The sequence below is a fragment of the Amblyomma americanum genome, chromosome 6 (assembly GCF_052857255.1).
Source record: "Amblyomma americanum isolate KBUSLIRL-KWMA chromosome 6, ASM5285725v1, whole genome shotgun sequence".
Classification (NCBI taxonomy): Eukaryota; Metazoa; Arthropoda; class Arachnida; order Ixodida; family Ixodidae; genus Amblyomma; species Amblyomma americanum.
In genome coordinates this window covers 169,161,153-169,174,216 of record NC_135502.1, presented here as the reverse complement: position 1 = coordinate 169,174,216, position 13,064 = coordinate 169,161,153, and the positions used below count along the sequence as shown (strand labels likewise).

General features: G+C 50.1%; 1 protein-coding gene across 1 annotated transcript in view; it reads left to right on the top strand.

Moving 5' to 3' along the window:
- Nucleotides 1–13,064, top strand: part of LOC144094168 (uncharacterized) — a 459,487-nt gene that overhangs the window by 160,479 nt on the left and 285,944 nt on the right. Inside the window, exons 11-12 of the mRNA XM_077628085.1 lie at nt 779–832; nt 2,055–2,108. Of these exons, the coding sequence (XP_077484211.1) occupies nt 779–832; nt 2,055–2,108 (108 nt within the window). The remainder of the gene's footprint in view (nt 1–778; nt 833–2,054; nt 2,109–13,064) is intronic.

Here is a 13,064-nt window from a genome sequence, read left to right as displayed (position 1 = left end):
GTTTGAACAGAACATTCCGCTAGGTGAAGCCCTTTTGCGCAATATTTATAACCAAATCTCCAAGTTAACAGACTTCTTTTTTTTTTCTTCCATGCAGCCGTCTGAGCGAGTGGTTTTCTGCCGTGTAACTGTGCTGGCATAATTTTCCCTGCACATATCTAGCAGGGCAAGCGGTAATGTGGCAGTGGTCTCAGAATTAATGCCTGATTGAATCACAGGACTTCCAAAACTGCGTTTTGCAGCAACTCAACCTTGTCCACATAAGTCAAACTGCAGCATATGAACCTATTTAAGTGCAGCAGCTCGCGTCAAGCGGCTACGATAAAGAGCGCGCCCGGAGCTCTACTTAGAGACACCGGGTCGATTCACGCATTCCCTAGAGAGGCATTGGTAGAACTGCTTCATTGAGAAGTGTGCGGAACAGAGCGAAAACGTCTTTCTCTGGAAGACTACAGAATAGTGCGGCTGCAATATGACGTGAAGCAAACACTGCACAGTGTGCGTCCAATGACAATACATTGTATGTACTACTATTTGCGCATCTGGCACGCGCCGTTCGAGTCGAAAGGTAATGGTGCACTAGCCACTATTATTACAATGCCAACTCGCACTCTCCAAGACTCCTAAGGTGCAGTAATGTAAAAGCAAAAGTCAGGACACAATCTTACCACCTCGCAAGTACATATGTCTTTTCTGCCATCGCTATTATTTTGAACACTTCTGAAATATAAGGAACATTAACCAAGACCTTTTTTTCCTTTTCTTACTCGGTAACCAGGGCGACGCGGGAGAAGACGGCCGTCCCGGACCGCAAGGCCCGCCGGGTCCAATGGTCTGTCCTGGCTGCATTATTGAGCTTGCACTGCTTGGACTGATAGCCCTGGCATGCGCACTCATTTTTTAAAATCAATTATGAAATCGGTAAACTTAGGCATTCATATGCGTGCCAATGGGTGGCTAACATGTGAACGCATACGCAGAAAGTTTATATCTAAACTTTTCAAAAACCGATATGTACTGCCTCAGGGCATAAAAAGGTATGTTGTCAAGTTTTCTCATATCATGAATGGCAGTTTATCAAGATCCCTCAAGAGAAAAGTACATAACAGCAGCACCTCACCGGTACCAACGGTTAGAACAGAAACGTCCAGGGCAACCAAAAGGGCCAAATGTAAACTGAGTACAACGCAGCGAGCTACAGAAAGAGAAATGATAGGTGTGACTTTAAGGGACAGAGGGCAGAGTGTGCGAGGCAACAAGCGCGAGTTAATTACATCCTAAGCAAAATCAAAAGGCAGAAATGGGCTCGGGCAGAGCACGCGATGCGAAGGCAAGAAAACCGCTTGTCCTTAAGGGTAACGGAGTGGATTCCAAGAGAAGGCACGCGCAGCAGGGGGCGGTAGCAGTGGCCGGATGAGGTCAAAAAGCTTGCGGTGATACGGTGGACGCAGCTGTCCAAGGACAAGTTTAATTGAAGAGATGTTGGGAGAAGCCTTTATCCTGCTGTTTCGTCGACATAATGAAATCGAGGAGTGAGCAGTGATGCGTCCATATGACGAAAGATTGTTCGGCGAGGAACCCGTTTCAGCCACATTCTCGCCGGCAGGCTTACTTCAGAATGCCCCAAAATTCCGGGACTTTCAGGTTTGCAGAAGCCAAGTTTTCAGCCGAGCTGACGAGACCATATACCGTATGTACTCGTATATTGGACGCGTTCGCGTAATTAACGCATCACCTTGTTAGGCTCTAAAAGTTATCAAATTTTCAGAGATTATCAGAAAAGAAGATTCGCTGAGTATTTGTGCGGTGATGTATTATGATCTTGGAGGCGCCGGGAGCTAGCTCTCGCTAAAAAAACAGGACGTCGACAATGTCGGTGCCCAAGAGCCTGCTAAATCTTTTTGCAACACGCACCCATCATATTCCTGTAATAGCGATCTGCGTATAGAAATAATGGAACGCTCCGGCTTTCTTTATGAGCAAAACTTGTTAGTTTGTCTGCTTCCGTCCGTGCACTACACTATCACTGACTCTCTCGTTTTGTCGTATTGCAGGGTACTCGTGGTCTGCCTGGAATGCCGGGCCTCCCTGGCGCGAAAGGACACAGGGTGTGTATACATTCATTTCCTTAAAACTGTTGATAACACCATGTATACTATGAGGCTTCCAAACAGGACATTTATTTTTGAGGGTAGCCAGCACCATGAGCAGCGGCAGAATGCCCCGATACGTCATAATTACTCTGCTGCCAAAGCAAATGCTCTCAACTGTCACTTTTTGGTCGGCTAACGCATTGAAGGAAAGATGAAGACTAACACGACCACCAAGCAAGCTAATGGGTGTCCTTCCGTCGTGAAGCTAGCGACGCTCATAGCTCGAGGTCAATAAAAAGAGGGAAGGCGCACCAGTTCTGCAGAAATAATGCTATCCAACGAAACTCACTAAAAGATGGCTTCCAGGCCTGACTTAAACGTTCAACCGCTTGGAAGCAAAGCTTAGTCCTCGTTTGATTAAACCGCAGAAGGCTAGTTGATGCAGCGACGGCCGTTTTGAGCACTAAGTGTGCACGCCCCCCCTCCCCCCCCCCCTTTTTTTTTTTCTCGGGCTTGTGCTTTTTTTTCGCTGCTCACTTCGCCGAAGAAACTCAGCAACCTGACCGATTCGAAAAGCCGTGAGCATCCGGACATCACTTGCATTGTCCTACAGTAATAATTTTTCTCGATTCTAGTCTTACGAACCCCATAATCACCGATTTAGAGTGCGCTATTACTCGGCCCGTTCTCACGCGAGAATTTCAAGGACCGCCGAGGAAACCGTAGAATCTTGTCAATACAACATTTCTTTCTGGCTTCCGCGTGTCTCTCGCCAGTGCTGGCTTCTGTGCGTATGCCGTGAAACGCCGCCCGCTGAGTACTGCGACGCGCTTCGTTTTACGGCTCCAGTAAAGAAATAAAATGGCTGTCGTTTAGCTCTGGTTAAACCTGGAGTGACGCTATAGTTACAGCTGGTCGAGTGGAACTCGCTTAGTCGAATCGCAAAGCAGTCTTTCGCCGCTGCATTTTGCTGGGAGTTCTTACCTCATCTTCGTCCCTGGACGTGGATTCACTCTCTCCCCCTCTCCCCCTCTCCACTCCTCCCCCACGCGGTTTCGTCGCGCCGCCGGCAGCTGCCACGGTGGCCACGGCGCCGCCACGCTGAAGGCTCGAAATTGTTGCGCTATATAGGCACGCGGTGCGCACACCATTCCATTCCATTCCAAAAACCTTTATTTCCACCAGAGAAGAGGCTCCCCTACTCCCCATCTCTGGCACGCAGGCCTAGGGGTGGGGGCCGGGAGCCTCGCATCTAAAGGCAGGCATAGAGTTCTTGGTCTCTTGCGGCCTCCAGTGCCAGGTGAATAACTTTTTTCTGCACGGCGGGGTCCGCGCTTTGCAGAAGGGTTTCCCAGGCTTCCTTGCTATTTATTCCTTCTTTAATCCCTGGGGAGTGTGTACATTCCCAAATGATGTGATCTAGGGTCCCCCTATTCTCACATTTTTTGCATTTTTCCTCTATTTCCTTTTCCCTAAATACGTGTGATGCCCACACCGGGTTTATGAAGTTCCCAGCTTGTAGTCTACGCCATGTTGTAGCTTCTTTATTCCCTAGTGTTTTGTACGACGGAGGGAAAATCCTCCTTTGACTTCTATAGCTCTCTATTATTTCTGCATAGCTGATCAGTCTCTCATCCAGGTCCTTGCAGTCGGGCGGCTCTCCCCTGGCTCGGAAGTAGAGGTCTCGAGCCAGGGTGTTTGCCGCCTCGTTTCCAGGGATGGATGCGTGAGCTGGTACCCACACGATGCGTACGTCCCTCCCAATTTCCTTCTTTTTTAGAATTTGTGCTGCTTCTAAGGCAATCCTCCCTCTGCCATAATTGTAGACTGCAGTTTTGCTGTCACTAGCTATAATTTTGGCCTGCGTTCCTACGCATGCGAGCGCTATTGCGACTTCTTCCGCCGTTTCCGGGTTGCGGCTTCGAATGGATGCTGCTATCTCAGGTTCCCCCTTTCCGTTGACCACTGAGGCCACGGCTGCTCCTAGCTTCCCACTTGCTCACCAGCAGCGTGCTCTGACGTCACTCCGTGCATGTGCACAACTGACGAGGCGGATGGCGTCTGCTCCGCCGTCACGGTAGCGGATAGGCGCGCGGTGCGTACACCAGATGCGGGCTATTAAGTCACTCTGCGCATGCGCACATCTGGTGGATCGGTGGTGCCACGGCTCAGCGCGCAGCCACACTGACTCGCGATGTGGCTGGCATAGTGTAGCTATCGCTACAAAATGTTTTCTCTCCCGGGGATAGTGGCGCGTTGGTTGCGTTCGTGTCTACCGGCGACTGTCCGCAGTCACGTGATTACCATACATGTGCACGTAGCGCCGATGAAGACGTAGACGTCAAGAGCGCAAGCGTCTGCCCAATCAAACAGAGCCCCTTCAGCCACCGATGATGTCAGCAGCAAGTCCATTAGCTACCCCGGCTCGCCATCAAGCGCTGTTGCATCACTTGGTGTTGGGCCAGTTGGTTGTTCCTTCTTTGATGAACCAGCACAAAGTGGTGAGAACGAAGAAGGCGGATGAGGACGGAAATGCTACCGTCTTAAATGTCCTCCTCAGTCTTGCCCTCCTTTGCGCTGGTTCATCTGCAGCATTATCGGTCTTCTCTGGATAAAAAGGAAAAGAAACGATGACACTGAAAGATTTTCCCGCGAAAAGAAATGCTCAGCGCCGAGTATTGCACTAAGCCTCAATACAGCGTCATTTTTGCATCTTTCCTCCGGAGACACACGCACTCGTGTTGAGTAGCCTAGAACACAGCGAGCCATACATTTTTCGTAACAAGGCAAGGAACGTTGCAGTCAGGAGATATTGCACGCGGTGGTGACTGCAGTCCGGAGAGCAGGAAGACAGCGAAAATGGCTTCTAAACAAAACTCTTTGCTTAGACTGACTTGTGCCTACAGTGGACTTAATCACTAAGCGGCAGCGAAGCAACAAGCCTGCTCGGCTGTCGTCGAACAGAATGCCCACTGCCTTCAACCGTGCTCAGTTTAAAGACGATAGCGAACTTTCGTACTATGGCGTGCAAAGTCAGCACAATGATCTGGAACAACGAGATAAATCTGGTCTCGTCTTGCATCCCAAACAAAGCGATAAAGGGGGCGTGTCGGCACCTCTGAAGAATGAACAAATAAACAGTACCTGCATTCGCGGCATTATATCGTCCAGCCGCCGCGGTGGCTATGTGGTTATGGCGCTCAGCTGCTGACCCGAGAGACGCGGGTTCGATCCCGGCCGCGGCGGTCGAATTTCGATGGAGGAAAAATTCTAGAGGCCCGTGTACTGTGCGATATCAGTGCACGTGAAAGAACCCAAGGTGGTCTAAATTCCCGGAGTCTTCACTACGGTGTTCCTCATAGCCTGAGTCGCTTTGGGACGTTAAACTCCAATGAACCTAATTATACAGCCCCCCTCTCAAACAAGCATCAACCAAATGCTCTAAAATAAATTATTCGACTAGAAACAAAACGGAATGTGCAAAAATAAACATCGAGAGTGGAAACACAGCGTCCTTTAGGGAGCAGTATAGCGTCTTAGACGGACGACTTCTGGTCGTGCGCGGCGTCGCTGGGATGCAGAAATTTCTTCAGGGACGCCTTAATAGTCCATTCCACCTAGCCAACGCATACCCTTGTACGGGCTTAAATAGTGGCGAAAAAGGTTTTCACTATATCCGCACTATACTACAGACTATATACTCACTACAGACTCGCTTTGCTGGTTTGCATTCCGCGTTGCGTCTTCGTAGGTTGTAGCGTCTGGCGTCGGTCCGCTGCTGGTCTTTGATCAGTATTCGAGGAAGTCTTCGGGCTTCTTCTGCGCGCTGAATCGGTGTTATCTGCTTCGGTAATGTGGTAACGTTGGGCAGCATGGCGTCTAGCGTGCTAGTGGCCGCCCTGCCATGGACGAGCCTGAACGGCGTCATCTGTGTGGTTTCGTGCACTGCCATGTTTTAGGCGACGACGATGTAAGGAAAGATGATGTCCCAGGCGTTGTTTTCTTGTTTTTTAAAGCGCTGTTTATTGCCTCAGGTCTTGTGTTCGGCATCGACATACATGACGAGCTGGTCGGCGACGGTGTTGTTCAGGCACTCAATCAGTCCGTTGGTCTGCGGATGGTATGCGGTTGTCCTACGGTGGCTGCTTTGACTGTAATGCAGAATGGCTTGCGTCAGTTCCGCCGTGAACGCTGTACCTCTGTCCGTGATGAGCATATCGAGGCAGCCGCGTCGCAGAAGAATGCACTTCATGAAAAATTTGGGGACTTCTGCTCCTGTTCCGTTGGGTAGGGCTTTTGCCTCGGTGTAGCGTGTGAGGTAGTCGCTCGGTATGAAGATCTATCTTACTTCCAGACGTTGACTACGTGAAAGGGCTAAGCAGGTCCATAGCGATCTGCTTGATGGGCCTTGAGAGGTGCTCAGTGCGGTTCATAAATCCTGCTGGTCGGGTGGGAGAGGATATTTCGTCGCTGACAATCTCGGAAAGTTATCACATAATGTGCCACATCTCCAGCAAGTCGGAGCCAGTAATACCTGTCTTGAGCGTGGCGGAGGGTGCGAGAAATCCCGAGATGTTGTCGCGAATTGGTAGCGCGTCCCCGACTTTCCGAAGCGAACGCTATCGCGTGTAGGTTCGAACAAGACAAGAAAACAGAGATCAAACAAAACGAAACAAGGCCTTATTTATAATTCAGAGGAAAAGGGGCCAATAAGAAATGGACACGAAAACAAGAAAAACACACACTCAACACGCGTACAACACTGCAGAATAAAAGGAAAGAGTTCACCAGATGTGGAGCGCCCCATGTGAAGCGGGGATGCTTTGCAGACCGGGCGAACGCGGGTGGATGTAGTGCGAAGCGTCGCTGGTGTTGCGTCGAAGAAAACGGCGGAAAGGAGCCAGGTGGTGGTAGGAGCGGAGAGGAACACGGGGAGACGCCGGTGGTCTCCGTCACGAGCCCGAAGAACTTGGCAGCAGCAGGAAAAACATAGCCAGATCCTGTCGACGGTGTCACGAAAAGCCAGAGGCTCAAAGTAGGCTATCCAAGGGTGCCTTTAGTCAACACGGACCCTCAGTCCGTCGGCTGCCACCTCCACACTTGCAAAGAGCGCAGGAGGCTTGCGTCGGTGATCCAAGGGAGGTCCACGGCTGCGCGGACCCAACGTCCGACGGCTGCCACCTTCACACTTGAATGACACAATCTCCGCTGCGCTGTCTTTCTTACCTCGGTTTTCTGACAGGTCAGCTCTTCGCTCCTCGTGCTCGCCACGCTCTTTGTCGCCGTCCTCGCACAAACCCTTCGCACGCGCGCACGCGCAACGCTGGGCCGGCACGCGCAGAGCTCCGCTGTTCGGTGCACCACTGTCAACGCACCGCGTTCGCAAATCCTGCGAGGATCTTTTGTGCACCTCACAGATGTCCAGCTGTCGGCTCGTCGTGTGAAGCCTGATCTTCGCGCCGACTCGCTGCTAAAGCAAGGAAGAAGGCTCTTGTTCGCTACGGAGTTCTTCACGAGGCCCTCATTCTGTACAAAGAACGAAGACAATCTTCGCTTGAACGAGGCGCGGGGTGAAGAAACTTTTCCTTTCCATACCTCATTGAGCTGTTTTAGGTCGAGGCCTCAGCGTTGCTGCTGTGCAAAATAGCTGGAGCTGATGGGTCCCAGGGAGGCGTCCTCATCGTCGTCCGGTGGCTGTGTATCTACAAGGGTTCGTCAGAGGCAGTCGGCGTCAAAGCGCTTGCGTCCGGACTTGTAAACGACGCTGACGTCTAACTCGTGGAGGCGCAGGCTCCATCGAGCGAGGCGGCCGGAAGGGTCCTTCAAATTGGCAAGCCAGCACAGCGCGTGGTGATCGCTACCCACCTTGAACGGTCGTCCGTACACGTATGGGCGGAATTTCGACATAGCCCAGATGATGGCAAGGCACTCCAGCTCAGTTGTCGAATAGATAGCGTCGGCTTTTGGAAAGGGAACGGCTGGAATATGCGATGACTTTCTCCAGCCCGTCACGTTTTTGAACGAGGATGGCGCCTCGGCCTACGCTGCTCGCGTCGGTATGAACTTCAGTATTGGCGTTTTCATCAAAATGCGCCAGAATCGGTGGAGACTGTAAACGACACTGAAGTTCTTTAAAGGGACACTGAGGAGAAATTGAAGTTGGCTTGTATCCATAGAATACCAGCTCCTGATCACAAAAACGCCACTCTTCCTGAAAACAAAGCTCTTGTAATGTAGAAAATAGCAAGAACCAAAATACAGGTATCGCCGTCACAGGCCAATCTCGCAAGTACAAGCGTGATGACTTCCTAGGACAAGAGGCGCCACCATGGAAGAATTTTCCTTACTTCACGGACGCGACGAATGTCTGAGGCTTGAAAAGGAAGGTAGCGCACCGCACCGAACCCCCACAGAAATCACGGAGTCTTCGTTTACGTCATGTTTCACGTCACTCCGTTCTGTGTCGTCATAAGAGTTCTCGAGTTTGAATCGGAGCGGCGGGAAAATTTTTTTCAACTTCGAATCCAAATTTCTTTGAAATAAATGCATCTTTCGCTCCCGGACAAGAGTCAACAAAGCCATGAAATGCCGAACTATCAGATATTGCTAACAAAAAAATTTTGATAGGGTTCTCCTCAGTGTCCCTTTAAAGGCTTCTGCTCGCGGCGTTTTATATTTAAATGGCACGTCTGCCTTCGTTAGTTGGGTCAGAGGCTCTGTGCTGTGCGAAAAGTTTTTCACAAATCGTCGATAATATGCGCTCAGTCTGAGGAATCTGCGCACTGCTTTATTATCGGCCGGCGGTGGAAACTTCTCAATAGCAGCTGTTTTAGATGTGTCTTCACGTGCTCCCTCCTTGTTAACGATGTAGCCTAGAAATAGCAGCTCTTCATAGGCAATAATAAACTGCACATCTTCAACCAAAAATGTTAACTTTAACCCAACGTTTCGAAGCCGACTCGGCTCCTTCATCATGGGTGAATGAGGGCAGTAGCTAGCGTCTTTTAAGTATGGAGGGGAGGGGGGGAGGGTGAAGAGAACGACAGCTGTGTCGCGAAAGGCGCGGGGGAGGGGGAGTGGGGTTTAGGCTGTTAATCAGGCTGGCGCACTGCAGGGAGGTGCTGAGTGGCGAGTTTTTTTCGTTGCGTTGAAAAGCGAAGTCCCTTGGCATATACTGGGGGCAGGTTTCCTTTTGTGCGGGTGATACTGTTCGGAGTGGTTTGGATATGCCAGGATTCCAGAAGGAGCCTCTTGTGGTAATTTGTTTCGGTTCCGAGGATGCGGGTTTCTTCAAAGTTGATTCTATGGTCGCAGTCCTCGGAATGTGCGGCTACTGGATTGCGCTCTCTTGAGAATTTGCGGACGTCGTTCTTGTGTTGCCGAATTCTTTCTTTGAAATTTTTGGTTTCGCCGATGTAGCTTGTGTTGCAGTCGGCGCATGGAATTTGGTAGACAATGCCTTGGGCTCTTTCTCTCGGCGGCCTGTCTTTGGGAACAGGTAGGCAAAGCTCAACAGTGTTTGTGGGCTTGTGCGCAACCTGAAGACGCGATTTTTTGAGTATTCGGGCGATTGTTTCGCTGGCACTTCCGACATAAGATAAAGTGACGTATTTTGGTGGTGGCGTTGGTCTTTGTGCGTTGATATCTTGACGAATGTTGTGTTTTTGATGTCGAATGGTTTTTTGAATAAAGTCTTTTGGGTAGCCGTTCATGATGAGTTTTTTGAATATCGTGCGTTGTTCTTTTTTTCTGTCAAGTTCTGTGCTGCTGTGTGTCTCAATTCTTCTGAACAGCGTCTTCACCACTGATGCTTTATGGACTGTCGGGTGGTTCGAAGAGAAGTGGAGATACCGGCCTGAGTGGGTTTGTTTGCGGTATATGAAGAATTGAAGGATATTGTGGTTTCGGGACACGAGGACGTCCAAAAACCGCAGGGAGATTTGTTGTTCCACCTCTAGCGTGAACTGAATGTCAGGTTCTACGGAGTTTAAATGACGAAGGAAATTTTGAGTCTGAGATTTTTTGATGACGGCGAAGCAGTCGTCGACATATCTGAGGAAAATCTTTGGTTTCGGGTGGAATGAGTTGAGGGCTCGCTGTTCGACGTGTTCCATTGCTAAATTGGCCATGACGACAGAGATGCATGCTCCCATTGGTGTTGCTCCCATTGGTGATGCATGCTCCCAGGAACACCAATGCGAGCATTTATCTCTGTCGTCATGGCCAATTTAACAATGGAACACGTCGAACAGCGAGCCCTCAACTCATTCCACCCGAAACCAAAGATCTTCCTCAGGTATGTCGACGACTGCTTCGCCGTCATCAAAAATTTCACTCAAAATTTTCTTCGTCATTCAAACTCCGTAGAACCTGACATTCAGTTCACGCTAGAGGTAGAACAAGAAAACTCCCTGCCGTTTTTGGACGTCCTCGTGTCCCGAAACCACAATACCCTTCAATGGACCACTTGCGGAAAAGCGAGCGCCGCCTGCCGTGCAAACAGGGAAGCTCCGCTGGCACTTTTGGTTGGAAAGGGGTTCTCGAGCAGGCGTGTGCAAAGGTAGATTTCAGCTGTTCACGTGCGCTTGTTTTCTTGCTCTAGCGTTGTTTCTTCGCCGGAAGCGTGCGTTTGCTAACGAAAGGGGATGATGGAGGAGGAGAACACCCCATTTCCGTTTTTAGAAACGGGGTGGGGCGAAGAGTTTTCGAGTTGTAGCCTGAAAAACGACCATGTGTGGTTGAACCTGCAGTCTACTACCTCACCGGAACGCCGAATGACCAAATGAAAGTGTGCATGAATGTGCGCCTAAGTGCGGGCGAGTGTAACAGCATAATGAAATGCACTTTCCTAATGCTCATTTATGTTCGCGCTTCCTTGATAGGGCAAGAGATTCTGCTAACTTCTTGCAGCACCTTTTGCCGCAGGCCACACTTAACTGGTCAGTAAACGACCCGTTGCACCATCTCAACCACGGCTCGTGCTGATACGATAGAGCATTCCTTTGCGTTCTAACAGGCCGCTGGAGCGTTGGAATGCGCGGATATAGGCGAGGTTGCGCACTGACGCGTGCTTCGCTGTTGAGATAGCACAGCTTGACATTGTAGCATTTATGAATGTTCATACTAGTACAAATAATTTGGCTGTCACCGAATACGCACGTGCGTCGATGGCAAAACTCTTCTAGAATGACCGAGCTGTGCGCACTTGGGAGCAAGCGCGAAATGTAGCAGGAACAGTCGTTTTGAAACGTGCTCGATGCGCGAATTGCTGGCTCCATTAACGGCTTCGTCTTTTGCGCGTTGTATCTCGTAGCGGCTTTTATTACGTCCAAGTATCGCTGTTGCAAAACGCGTGGTCAGTTTAGTTAGAAACGCGTTGAAGTTACATGACAGTTACGTGGCAGTTACAGCTCACATCTGTCGCCGCACTACAGCGCTGGAATGCACGGCCAGCTCATGTTTTCCAACCAAAACCAAATCGCCTACAGAGGGCGCTAGCTGCGCTTTCACCGCGCATGCGCAGAAACTTTTCCGCAAATGGTCAATTCTCCGTATACCGCAAACCAACCCACTCAGGCCGGTATCTCCACTTCTCTTCGAACCACCCGACAGTCCATAATGCATCAGTGGTGAAGACGCTGTTCAGAAGAATTGAGACACACAGCAGCACAAAACTTGACACAAAAAAAGAACAACGCACGATATTCAAAGAACTCGTAATGAACGGCTACCCAAAAGATTTTATTCAAAAAACCATTCGAAGTCAAAAACACAACATTCGTCAAGGTATCAGCGCACAAAGACCAACGCCACCACCAAAATACGTCACTTTACCTTATGTCGAAAGTGTCAGCGAAACAATCGCCCGAAAACTGAAAAAATCGGGTCTTCAGGATGCCCACAAGCCCACAAACACTGTTGCGTTTTGCCTGCCTGTTCCCAAAGACCGGCCGCCGAGAGAATGAGCCCAAGGCAATGTCTACCAAATTCCATGCGCCGACTGCAACGCAAGCTACATCGGGGAAACCAAAAATTTCAAAGAAAGAATTCGGCAACACAAGAACGACGTCCGCAAATTCTCAAGAGAGCGCAATCCAGTAGCCGAACAGTCCGAGGACTGCGACCATAGAATCAACTTTGAAGAAACCGGCATCCTCGGAACCGAAACAAATTACCACAAGAGGCTCCTTCTGGAATCCTGGCATATCCAAACCACCCCGAACAATATCAACCGCACAAAAGGAAACCTGCCCCCAGTATATGCCAAGGGACTTCGCTTTTCAACGCAAGGAAAAAAACTCGCCATTCAGCACCTCCCTGCAGTGCGCCAGCGTGACTAACAGCCTAAACCCCCCTCCCCCTCCCCCACGCCTTTCGCGACACAGCTGTCGTTCTGTTCTCCCCCCCCCTCCCTCCCCTCCATATTTAAAAGACGCTAGCTACTGCCCTCAGTTACCCCTGACGAAGGAGCCGAGTCGGCTTCGAAACGTTGGGTTAAAGTTAACATATTCAAAGTCTTCAAACCCAGCCAGACAGGTAAACCTGTCAAAATGTTTAGTTTTCATAGGCAATGTGGTACTTCTCTGCTTTCAAGGCTAGGCCAGACTACTTGATTGCCTCTAGTACTGTTCGATGCCTTTTTAGATGGTCTTCAAAGTTCTTGGTGAAGACAACGACGTCATCTAAATATGCCAGACAAATATGCTACTTCAGGCCTGCCAGCACTGTATCCATTACTAGCTGAAACGTCGCTGGTGGAAAACAGAGACCAAATGGCATCACCTTGAACTCAAAGAGCCCATCCGGAGCGATGAATGCGGTCTTCTCGCGATCTCTTTCATCAACCTCAATTTGCCAGTAGCCGCTCTTGAGGTCCATCGATGAGATGTACTTGGCGTTGCGGAGACGGTCCAATGTGTCGTCGATGCGGGGGAGGGGTAAGACGTCCTTCTTTGTTATGCTGTTCAGGGG